Source organism: Perca flavescens, chromosome 6 (assembly GCF_004354835.1).
Source record: "Perca flavescens isolate YP-PL-M2 chromosome 6, PFLA_1.0, whole genome shotgun sequence".
NCBI classification, from domain to species: Eukaryota; Metazoa; Chordata; class Actinopteri; order Perciformes; family Percidae; genus Perca; species Perca flavescens.
This window is the reverse complement of record NC_041336.1, coordinates 22,012,391-22,025,388: the sequence shown is the minus strand read 5'-3', so window position 1 is coordinate 22,025,388 and position 12,998 is coordinate 22,012,391. Positions and strand designations below refer to the sequence as shown.

The 12,998-nt window shown below is 41.2% G+C and overlaps 1 protein-coding gene across 1 annotated transcript in view; it reads left to right on the top strand.

Moving 5' to 3' along the window:
• Positions 1–12,998, top strand: part of nphs1 (NPHS1 adhesion molecule, nephrin) — a 67,799-nt gene that overhangs the window by 40,439 nt on the left and 14,362 nt on the right. The window contains 7 exon segments of the mRNA XM_028580132.1: positions 3,898–4,020; positions 4,676–4,757; positions 6,120–6,223; positions 8,010–8,131; positions 8,363–8,534; positions 9,863–10,020; positions 12,294–12,435. Of these exon segments, the coding sequence (XP_028435933.1) occupies positions 3,898–4,020; positions 4,676–4,757; positions 6,120–6,223; positions 8,010–8,131; positions 8,363–8,534; positions 9,863–10,020; positions 12,294–12,435 (903 nt within the window).

The following is a 12,998-nucleotide window of genomic DNA, read 5'->3' as shown; positions in this document are numbered from 1 at the left end:
CTGATGAATTCAATCTCCTGTTAGTGCTGAACTGGGACTGGAAACTGTGCATCCTTTTGAAGAGCGCTGTCTCTGACGAGTTCCCGACGGACTTCTCCATCAGTGAACTACAGCTCCCAAGGCCCCACACTCCTGGCCAGTCAACCATGGCCATATCCCATCAAGCCCTGCATCAAATCAAAACACTATAAACTCTTTAGGAGGAGATACAGTGGGGGAGAGGGGAGGAATGTGAAAACAAAACTGAGATTGCTGGTCGTATAATTGGATTCTTGGGTCAGAGAGAGTGCTATCATGACTGGCTAATTCAAGATGGATCACTACAGGCAGTGAATAGCAGGGACGGAGGCAAAAATGTCAATAAGCCCCATCCATGAGCTTACAAAGAGATGTTTTCAAGACATTTTCATTCGTGCAACATAACTCCTGTGTGTTTTTGCCTTCCTGCGGAGCTCAGATAGGGGATTACTGCAATAGGCAGATCAAGTGGCAGTGAGTAATCCATGACAATAACAACCTTTACCCCCTCCGCTGAAACCCCCTCCTCTTCTAAAACTTACCCTGCACTGTGCCTGTCACATACCTGACACATCCTGTGTCTCGGTTTATACCATTAGCCTTAGCATTTAATCCTATTAATGAACAACTCTCTCCCTCACCGCATTGCATGCCTGTACTGATGCCTCCTGCTAATGTTCAAAACAGTTATTTGATGTGTTCTGGTTTTAGACTGTGTTACTCATTCAGTTGCCATAGCTGGGTCTTACAGAGATATGTGTGTATGAGTGTGTGTGTGTGTGCCCATGTGTGTAAGCTTATTATCAGTGTTGGTTGGAGGTTAGAGGACATTTTAGGAACCAGGGCTATGGTGAGGTTTTTGCGGTAGATAATGAGTTTAACACTTGAAGAGTATATAATGAGCCTTCATTTTATGATTCCCCGTTAAAAATAATGGAACAACTTATAAATGGGGGCACAAGCAACGTATAACATGGTGACTTTATTCATCTTTGTTCATGAAAAGTTCTAAAAGATATAACCCCATCAGAGGACAGTGTGTTATACACTGGTGTGATGGTGTGCATAATACAGTGCCAGACTGATGTCAGGGGCTTTTCAATTTGCAAAGGAGGCTCTGCTAAATAGTTAAATGAGACACTAAAGGGATGAATGAAATGTTCTGCCTCCTCTTTTTTTTTTAAATCTATCAATAAGGTCGATTTTCCATCTTTGTATGTGTGTGTGTGAAATATATTCTGTAAATGGTCATGGATGTGGACAAATGTAACTGTTATGTAATGGACCCAAAACAAAAACTAATAGAGACGAAAGTAGTTGGTCAGGAAGAAGTGGTGTGACCGTAGGCAAGGGGAGATGGGGCTGCTGCTCCATTTCTCCCCAGGACAGAGCAGACAGAGAGGAGGGGAAAGCTGGGCTTTCATTGCCAGAGATCACACACCTGTGTGTGTGTGTGTGTGTGTGTGTGTGTGTGTGTGTGTGTGTGTGTGTGTGTTTGCTCACGCAAGTATAAAAATATATCCTTGTGCGTAGATGTGTGGCTTTAGCCAATCTTTGTCTTCCAGAGATAAAACCGATGATTTGCGTCTGTGTAGTATTGAGAAGTCTGATCTGGTCTCCATTATTCTCTTTATTTGGCAAAATAAGCTTTTCAGAGACTGTTTTATCCTTTGGGCCTTCTCCAAAATTTTCTTGAGAATCAGCTTTGTAATACATGTTAGACTGTGCTCACACTGCCGCCTGTTTTTAGATTGAAGTGAGAATGTAGCTTGTCTGCACACTAGCTCACCTGTGTCAGTGTGTTTGTGCATGCAGATCTGCGTGCACTGTAGACTTGAGTTTATCTTTGGGTGTTTGTGTGCAAAGAAGGGAAGAGAGTGTGGTGCATCTGTATGTGAATGAGAGAGAAAGATAGGTGGATATGCATATTGATGTGTGTCTGCTAATCTTCTTCTTATCTGCCTTATCCATCCATCCGTCTGTATTTGTCTTATGAATCTAATTTTGCGGCTCACCGTTTCCCGTCTGAGCAAGTTTTTGTGTGCCTATCTATTATTGTGTTCGTATACCTTAATAAGAGAGATAGGGCTAGAAAGCAGAGAGGAAAAGACAGGGAGACAAAATAAAAAAGCTGACAGGCAGGTAGACAAAGAAGGGACAGAAATAGTTAATTAAGAGAACAGCTTGTTTGCTGTCTGTTCTTTGCTCTGAGTGCATGTCTAGTAAATTGAATAGAGTGTGTTTTGTTGTTGTCCACATGTGCTATTACATTTGTACAAATGTTCATCCCGACTGGGCTGATTGGGTCACATTATTTGCAGATGTGATGGATGGCAGCCTTTAATTCCCAAGTGGAACACACCTTCCCCCACACTTCTGCAGTTTAACTGCAGTGGTCAAGAAGGATAGTGGGGGGGAGTGGGGGAGGGGGAGGAGGGATTGGGCTGCTAGAGAAGGATGATGGAGTGAATGAGAGATAAAGACTGGGCCAGCATGAGCGAGCGCGGAAAAAATTAGATACCTGCCTGCCTCATTTGCGAACATATCATTATTCTTATTTTAGGATTGGTTAGGCTGCCAGACGCTCCTCGAGCACAACAAGTGATGCGCCTATGTTGAATTGTGCGGGCCTGAGTAGATTGAGAGTGCAGGGGCTGTCAATAGATGCATGGCCCAGTCATCTTCTCAGGGAAGGGGGGGAGAAACAAACAAATGCATCTCATTATTGCAGCGCGCGCCTCTGCAGTGCTCTGGGTAACCCATCACAGTCCACACAGATTCAATTGCTTCTTTTAAATCAGTTTGAAGCTGCAGCCACATCTCATTTGTCTCAATAGCAGACTGGAGCCAATGGGAGACTCTGCACACAGCAACAGCTCCTCCTAGTGGCCAGGAATTGATTTTGTGTGCCAAAGAGATGGAGAGGAGCGTGATTGCTGGCTGGTTTGGTTGCTGTTGTGGTCCAGCTGTTTAAACGCACAATAGCAGCAGCTTTATCTCCAAATTCAGCAGCAGCTATCCTCGTGCCCCTGCTCCCTTCTGCAGCTTGTCTTACACTCACTTTTCGTTCTTGCCATATCTCTTTACTCCTCTGCCAGTCTTTCATGTCTCTCTCACACACATGTATCCTTCCTGTACTTTCCTACTCCCAGTTCTGTCTCTGAACTCAGGCAGCCTTTGCACTTGATCTCTGATGAAAGAAAAACAACCTTAACAGTAACCATAGTTTGTCATTCTACAGGCTCTCCCACTTGCTAAAAGCTGGCACAACAGACAAACAGGTTTCTGAAGTGTGTGTGCGTGTGTGTGTGTGTGTGCGCATGATTGAACAGATAGTCTTGGTAAAGAGTGGCTCACCGATCTGCAGAAATCCCTTTGAAGTCTAGTTGGTGACAGATTTATCAATTTGCTGCCCAACAATTTCCTGTCCCTTGTGTTAAAAGCTATGTTTTTTTTCTGGGATTCTTATTTATGGTCAGATAAAAGGAGTGTAGAGTAGAACAGTGGAGAAGTGAAGCCTGCTTTGATCAGTCCAGAAAGCACATATTTAGCTTGGGGGTGATCAGAGAAGAGAAATGTTTGGTGTTTGCTATGATAGATTAGCAGTGGATCGGTTTCATCTCTGTATTCTCTTCTTGTCCACAATTTGTATTCAAACTCAACAGAACATCAAACCTCGCTGTAGTAAATCACTCAAAAGCTGACAGCGTGATATTCCAGTCACTCCCAAATGTTGCGAGTGCTTATTATCATATCATTGCATAAGCTAATATCCATCTGTGATAGCGCCAGCTTCCTCTAACCAAAGATTAGTGTGATGACTATGAGGTTAATGATGTGATAAATATAAAACTTGAGCTGTTGTTGTCTCTCATTCAGTTCCTCCTTCCAAGCCATACTTTGAAGTGGATATGGCAACACCTTGGACAGCAGGGAAGAAATACGTTGTCACCTGTATCGCCCCTGATGCAAAGCCCATGGCTGAAATCACACTTTATAAAGGTGAGTCACCCCTTTCACCTGCAATAAATGTGACAGAGATTGTCAACTTGACAGGTTAGAAAAAAAGGGCAACAGCCTTTCCGATAATCTACATTCTGGGAACTCGATAGGTCGCAACCTGAATATTAAAACATGAAAACATTGCAGAGTAAAAGCGCAAGTTCAATAAAGAGCTCTTATTTCGTAGTCTTCGAATGGCAGAGTTGAAAGGAGCAGACTCTGTGTGGGAGGAAATAGCCTGCGATTTGAATTTCCAATTTCCACTGACTTTTACAAATGCATGTACAGTGAATGTATCACAAGTTATTAGTTGTTTACAACATTTTCTGTTTTTGCCTTCTGCTCCCCCATCACATCTATTATACTGTATATTGCTGAAACGGAGAGGGAGAGATGTTTTTTCTTGGTGTGAATGTGTCTACAGAATATTGTGTTCAGTAAAATGTAATTTTGTTCGTCATGTTGTAATCTCAACATTGATTTGATTTCAATTCAAAGACCGGTTGAGACAGTGGTATGCTCATTACTTTCCACATGAGAATAACACTGATGTTTTTGTTTCACATGAACAAATTTACACATGTAATTGTAATGTAAACAGACATTTTCGCTTTTATGTTCCCTTCCCTCCCACCCCCACCATTGTGTCTTTTAGATGGAGTCGAGCTGACAGGTATAGAGTCTTTTAATATGTCTGGCTCAAAGGATAAGCTCCTGAACACGCATGCTGACGTAACGTATGTGTTTGCCCGCCTGCCAGACTCATTTTTCTCAACGACCTGCTCAATATCTCTAAGTCTGTCTTTGTTTGTTGTTTCCCTTGTTTTCACACCGTTCTTATTTTCTCCCTCTTTCTTAGTGAGTGCAATGAATTTCGGCACACAGCAAACTGTTACTTGGCACTGTGCGATTGAATTAGCTTCTGTCAAATACACAAAATTACATTCCGGCAGCGAGATAGATCCGATCCTCGCCGGTCGCCAGGTGCCTATACATTAAACAGGGCCATAGATTACTTTAATCCTGCTTGTCTCCTCTGTGTCAAAGATAATAACCTCTTGTCATATCCTGAGATAACATTGGTACTGAGGAGCTGCAACATTGTTCGGCTCTATTGCAGAACAGCCTAGGTCTTAAGTAATATTGATGCTCCTTCCTCATATTCACACTGAGCGTTCGCAGCAGTGGGCCATGTGTGATTGTTAGGCTTGAATTGTACTGTAATTTGATATAGAAGACATCAACTATGAAAGTATAAACTAAGCTCAGAATAAATCCACTGCATCGAAGGGACTAGATAGAAAGTTGCTGACTACTGTGTTGTACATTTACATGACATTACATTTACTCAAGTACTGTACTTAAGTACAATTTTGAGGTGCTTGTACTTTACTTGAGTATTTTCATTTCATGCTACTAACAACTACTACTATATTTAACAGGTGAATATTGTAATTTCTACTCCACTGCACTTTACTCTGACAGCTACAGTTACTAGTTACTTTTCAAATTAAGATATTTAAGGGGAAAAACACATGATATGCTTATAAAACACATTGCAAGTGGTTCCCAACCGTTAACGCTTGTGATACCTTATAAAAAAAAAATCTGTGTATAGCTGGGGCTTTTTGTTTCAGATGTCTGTGACTTTTAGCACTTCTACCAAAAAGGCATTCCCCCTCTAAACTCCTGAGATGGTTTATTTAAATAACTTTTTTTCTCCCAAACTATCCAATATAAAAAAAAAAGAGCAAAGACTAGAGAAAAAGCTAGAAAATTTACCCCGCGTGACTCCTAGATTGGGAACCACTGAAATAAACTACCAAACTGTATATAAAGTAGTGAAAACGAGATCCACCTCCATCAGCTACTGTACAACAGTAAACATGCTGCTTAGTGCCAGGAGGCACTTTACTACAAAAAGAAGTACATATACTTTAATACTTTAAGCACATTTTACCAAGTATGTTTACAATGTATTGGTACTTTTACTACCACTGGTGAGACATAGCCATGATTAGATGTTTTTTGAGCTTTAGCACTATGTTTGGCTCAAGTCTTTTATCCTTCTCATTTTGTCTTTCTGTTACCTCCCAAAGAGTCACCGCTCTGAGCTCTGACAACGGGAGGCAGCTGGCATGTCATGCCAAGAATCCCGCCCTTTTCTGGCCTGTGAAGACAACAATGACCATGAGCGTGCAATGTGAGTGTCTCAACCTTTCTGTAAACTGACAGTCAACACTCTCTCTCTCTCCAAAAAAACAAACAAAAAAAACCCACCCTTGTGTACAAACACACTCAACCACACAGGAACCCAACCTCGGGGAGGCCCAAAGGTATCCGGCCTTGTGTACTCAGTCTGTGTTAGTGGTCCAAGGAGAAACATTCAACCTTAAGGCAAACTCACACCTACTTGAGGATAACATTAGTGTGACTGCCTTCAGTTCACAAGGCTGCCCCTGCTGGGCTGAGATTGATACGACCAACGCAGGAGTTCTAGGCTGTTCTCTTACTGTAAAACCACAATACAGTATCCACCGCAGTGTAAAATCACACACCAACCTTGCAATTAAATTTGAATTAGTTTAGTTTAGATTTACTGTTTTATTCAGTAATCTTAAAATTATCTACACCCTTAGTCTTATTTCCCCAATGTGAACCAAAACACACCAACCCTTTATTAGACCAACTGAGATGGATTATCTCAGCGAGGCTTCAAGTACTGAATTGTTTAACATTATATTAACTAATATGGGAAATCTAAGGCCAACACATCTAATAAAAATGAATCCTACAAAACTATCCCAGCTACTTTTGTGCTCATCAGCTCAAATCAAATTTAGACTCCACTGAGGCAGGATGGGTTTCTGTTGCTTTTTCTTTCATGTTTTTATCACAAACTGCCTGATATTGTATAATAAAATTGTTACTGCAGCACACAAAGGTGAGTTGACACACATGCTGTCTCTGGCTCTCCTTTCTTTTTCCTCTTATTTGGCAAGGCAACAGTGAAAGCTATTGTTGCTGAATCCTTAAACAGTGTGCCACCGCAGCTACTGTTTACTACAGTTGGTTTAGTGTTTTCTACTCTGTTGGTCAGTTGAAGTAATTGATTGTTTAGGCCTGAGAGTCTAACCACCTGCTTCTCCCAGGCCTAAATCATGTTGTTGATTAAAGTGGAGCAAAGCTGCTGACACCTTCAGCAGCAAGCGCTCCCTCCAGCTCAACTGCCGTATTATCCACAGACTGACTAGACACCTTAATGTTGTCTCTATCTATACTCCTCCACATTAGAAGCCGCTGCCGCTGTTTTAACAACCACCAATAAGTGTGAGCACTCCTCCCTTCCTCTCTGTCTTTCTGCTCTGTATTAAACAACATGGGCTCTGTGCTAAGTGCTAATGTTGCAGAACTTGGGACCACCACTGCAGTCTTACTCAGCATGCCAGCCCATCAAAGCCAGCGCGGTGGCCATTTTCAGCCAGCCAGATTATTAGCAAGGTAGCAATTTGTCACACTGGCCCGGGGTCTGCAGACTGCCCTCTGAAACTAATTGCAGCAATAACAAAGGCCTGTCCTCCTCTATTTACTACGTATATTTTATTCAAGGGGGCTGTAATTTATTCATATTTCACGTTGCCTTATTACTGTTTGAACATCTGTTATTTTGCTTTATGGACTGGATCCAGCTCACTGCTCCCTTAATACTTAATGTTTTCATCAGATCTGGACCTCTTATACCGCAGTCATGTTAAATGTGCCCAATTTATTGGCCTTGTCTCAACAAAGAGGAATGCTCCATACTCAATTGCCAAGAGTGTTTTCATCGCATTGCAGTTTCTTTTTTATGTTATCCTATTGATAGTCACTCCATCCCTGTTTCCCAAGTTACTACATCCCTTCTCTTTTTCTCTTTCAATTTCTATCACCTTCTATGCCGTTTGCATTTCTCAAGTCCATTTTTATTTTTGTCTCTCGTTTCCTGGCAGTCCCGCCTCAGCCTCCAGTTATTGTAGGTCTGGAGAGAGCGGAAGTCAAAGCGGGGAGAATGCTCGTGTTGGAGTGCGTGTCTCATGGTGGAAACCCCCTAGCCACTCTCCACTGGACCAAGGTAAATCTTCAGCACCATCTGTTAAGGAGGCTTTGTAACACACTGTCACTCTGGCAAAATGAGCTATTTTAGTTCAACAACTTTCAGTCTAAGTATCCCAAAGTTAGTGGCTTCTGTTATTCTGCTGGCTACTGCTGTTCTATGCGTGCACAATATGGGGCCGTGCAATTATTCAAACATATTCTCTTGATGTTGCTTATTTTGAATGTCATGTGTTCATCTGTGTGTCAGAATGGAGAAGTTCTGTCCACGACTTGGAAAAAGGACGTTGTGGCGCAGAAGTCCATCAGTATCCTCTACCTGAAGATCACCCCCGCAGATAACCAGGCAGTGCTGTGCTGTGAGAGCGTCAATCTGGTGTCCCTGTCACCTCTGTCTGTCAGCCGCAAAATCACTGTGTTCTGTGAGTGAAGATTATGCTGAATATAGTGCACAGCTCTGGAACACACACACACACACACACACACACACACACACACACCTACACTAAGCAATGGATTATTTAGGATATGAGCATGAGGCAGAGGAATATAATAGTCTTACCTCCAAAACCAATTATTTTGCTGTCCCAGCATAAATTCTAATACTAATATCATTAATGAAACTAATGGTTATTATGGCTGCAGACCATATTTCTGACTGCCTCCAGATTAGTATCACTGCATGCTCTTTCATAGCTGCTACGCTAATTAAGCTGAATTGCTTCAATGCACAATCCTGAGGCAGTAAAGCCTACACTTTGTGCGATACCAACGCCAATGGTTAATAGATTATACTTTTCTCTCTGAATATAAAATGTTTGTTTCAGCAACAATAAAGCAAATACAGAATTAATATTCAGCAGCCTAGCCTGATTTCCACTACAGAGCCAGACAATGTAAGTCAGAGCTTTAAACACCGGGTGATTGGTGCACCTGTTTTATGTAAATATGCTTTGAATTAGGATGGGTCCTTGCAGAAATCTCATGCTCATGCTATGTAAAGGTGGCTGAAGTAAGTTACTCCTGTGCCTCTCCTTTTCTCACAAAGCCCCCAACAGACAGACCCTGGTGCCATGCCTCACAGTCATCCATTCAGGGATGTTGAAAATGAGCTGCTGACTGCGCTCTAGGCACAGGCAGAAGCTGGAGGGCACAGAATACGTCTCACTGGTGTAATATGAATATGGCTCTTTTACCTCACGGCACCTGCTTAATTTCAACAGTCTTTGTGTGTGGCATGCACAAATGCATCCCATTCTGTCTTATGTGGCAAATACGTATAAAGATTTACATACATGACCCCTCCTTCCCCATGTCTGCCAGCTCAGTCCCCAGTCTTTGTATTCCCCCGAAGGCTTCATGCTGCTGCATCACTTTGCCTGCAGCGATTGTACCCCGTCTCCCCCTGTGGTTAAAAGGAAGCAGACTTTAAAAACCCACATTGAAAACCTCCTGAGAAAACAAGTTGCCACTCAAAGTGATTTCCCTTCTCAACCTTGATACAGCTCTGTGTTTCACATCCAAAAATAGTTGCGCTGCTACTGTGATCAGAATAGGTAGCTGTTGAATGTACTATTCATAGGCCAAATCGAATAAAATTGATATTTTTTCTGACTTGTGTGTGTGTGTGTGTGTGTGTGTGTGTGTGTGTGTGTGTGTGTGTGTGTGTGTGTGTGTGTGTGTGTGTGTGTGTGTGTGTGTGTGTGTGTGTGTGTGTGTGTGTGTGTGTGTGTGTGCGTGCGTGCAACAGTTGAGCCTGCAGAGGTGACACTGTTGGGTGAGTTCACGACCATCGAGGGGCAGGACTTGGTTCTGAACTGCTACACCACCTCCAGTAATCCGCCTGTTCAGATCCGCTGGTGGCTGGGCTACAAGGAGCTCAACAGCAGTGTTGCAACTATCACAGAGGTGGGACTACACAGCACACAATTAGCACAAGGTTTAAATCTATCGGTCTAAGCATGTAGACAAAAACAATGCAGAACAACCAAATACCCTTCCGCCATAGACACTATTCATTACATTAACGTCTTCACATCGGTCAATAATAATAATAATAATAATAATAATAAATCAAGTTTATAAAGTGATTTTCTAGGTACTTAAAGTGGCTTTACAGAGAAGAATAAAAGATCATAAAGAAAAGGAAAAAAATAACGTGGTAAGGAGCCTCGGCTAGCTGGCTTGGCTGTGCCGAGCCAGTTAAAATAGGTGAGTTTTCAGGGCTATTTTAAAGATAGGCAGGATGCTGGCCTCTGGGATGTGGTTGGGGAGGCCGTTTAACCGGGAGCCAGTGGAGGTCTTGGAGGACAAGGGTGATTTGGTCTTTGCGGTGAGTGACAGTGAGCATGTGGGCTGCAGAGTTTTGGATGTATTGGAGTTTATTGAGGATCTTGTTGGTTATGAGGGGGGATAAATGTTTCAGCAGTGGCAGAAGAAGGGCCGGAGGCGGGTAATGTTATTGAGGTGGAAGAAGGCAGATTTTGTAACCTGGTTAACGTGGGGTAGGAAAAGGAGGGGTGGGGTCGAGGTTAATTCTGAGGTTGCGGACCTGGGTGGAGGAGATGACGATGGAGCCGTCGATGTTGAGTGAGATCTTTTTGGACTATTGTCTCTGTACATTGCTCTTTGTACATTGTTCTTTTTATTTTTAATACTATGAACCTTTGCACACTAAAACAGTGATTCTCAAAGTGGGGTCCATGGTGTTCTGCCAGAGGGTCTGTGAAAGGTTTTCAGATTCATTCATTTAATTTATTATAATGTAAGAAATATAATTTGTTTGTGATTAAAAGCTTCATAGTTCAATGAATAAGATTTTATCTTTACTCTAAGAATCTGCAAAACTGTGTGTGTATATATACAGTATAATATAATGTCATTTCCTTTTTAATGTATTACAAATCTCTTTGATTGTTTGTTTTTTTCTTTCACATAACATAACTAAGACTATAGAAGTGTAAAAAATAGACTACGTCAAATTATCCCAAGGGACATGTATATGAGGTATATTCTCTATCTTGTAACGGGTCTTTGGCTGTAAAAAGATTGGGAACCTCTGCCCTAGAATATATTCTTGCACATTCCTTCCTAGCTTTTATTTTAAACTGTTACATTGCACATATTTAGAAATTTTAAATATGATTTTTTTAATATTTTTATTGTAATCTTTTCTATTCCATATGTGTGTTGCTTGTCTATGCACCATAATACCAAAGCAAAGTCCTTGTATTTGAAAACCTGCTTGGCAATAAACCAGATTCTGATTCTGAAAGGCACCAGACCGTGTACATATTCTGATTTATAACTAGTGATCATGCTGGCCAGTTTAAAGAGAATACTGAAAAAGGGTATGTTTTTGTTTCTTTTTTTGTGAACACAAGGCAAAAGGCTCAAAAGTGCAGAAGAATTGTCCTTCAGTCAAGCTTGCCTTTAGGGTACCAACAAAAAACTTTTAAAATGCTTCCCCTTGAATAAAAAGAATCCTCAAAATGAAATGTGACCTCGTGAACCTTTACAGATGAAAGGAAACGGTATGACCATGAGCAGCGTGTCTGAATAGACATGCTGCAGCTTTGCAAATGAATCAGCCGCCGATTCCAAAAAGAGTATTCTGTCGCCCTTCTCCTCTTTTGTGTATTTTAATAAGATCAAAGTGAATAAAAGCTGACACAGAAGATGAGCATTATTAAACAAGCTCTTTATTCATCTGGCAGCAGCATTTTCATTTGATCTTACACAAGGCACTCAGCATGCTGTGTGTGAGCCTTAATGCATCTGAAACAGTGTGAGGTTAATGAAGACTGACGCTCCTGTCCAGGGTCTTTGTTAGTCTTTCTGACTGTGGCTTTTACAGTAATCACCACAATAATGGCTTTAATAACCAGATGTGCTGCACAGGCATGACCACTATCAGGCAGGTGCAAAATGATGCTTTGCTCAATTGATAACAGTGTGCAAAGCAGAAGAGTCAGATGAATATGCTTATTTATCACAGACCATGCACCACATCAGTCATTACAGCAGCTAATTTGCCATCTGTATTCACCAAGACAAACCAGTGCGGGTTGTTTTTCCCCCTGATTTTTTTTTCCCCCTCACTCTCACCTAAGACTGAGAATGCCAGAGACCAAGGCTGTCTGTCCCCCGACTGAACTGTCATGTGTGCCTTGTGTCTGCAGGGAGACAACGGTGGGATGATAACCATATCCAACATGAGCCACGTGGTCTCCCGGGAGGATAATGGGCTGAAACTCACCTGTGAGGCTTTCAACAAGGGCACACACTTCTCCAAGTCCCAAGACGCTATACTCAATGTTTATTGTAAGTAAGCTTAAGTCTTTATTTTTAATTTTTTTTAATCTGTATTTTATTAGTGTTCAGAATCTCGTGTACACATATTTTAAATTTTTCATGACCAACCATATACTTATTTTTACTTATTCAAGTATAGAGGTTAAGAGATGAGATAAACAAACCAATATACAAATGAACCAACAAAAATAACACCATAATAACAAAACTAGAAATAAAACAGGGAGACATAACTTTCAATATAAAAGCTTAAGTCTTTAAACTGTTCTATTTTAGTAAACATAACTAGCATAAATCACCAAGGAAAATGAAATTTTGATTTGGTAGCACTTATCAAAAACACATCCATTGTGGTTGAGGAGGAGTCAATTGTAATTACAACTCTTAAGTGTCAAGAAATGAGAAAAAAATATGTTAAATATAGCTCTTGACAAATATATAATTCTTAATAAAATGTGCAACTTTTTTTCTAGGTCTGCTTTGTGAGATTTGAGTTGGAGGAAATATTTTCTGTACAGATTTTGAAATTGAATATATTCTGTATATTGACTTCCAGTGATGGTTAATAAAAT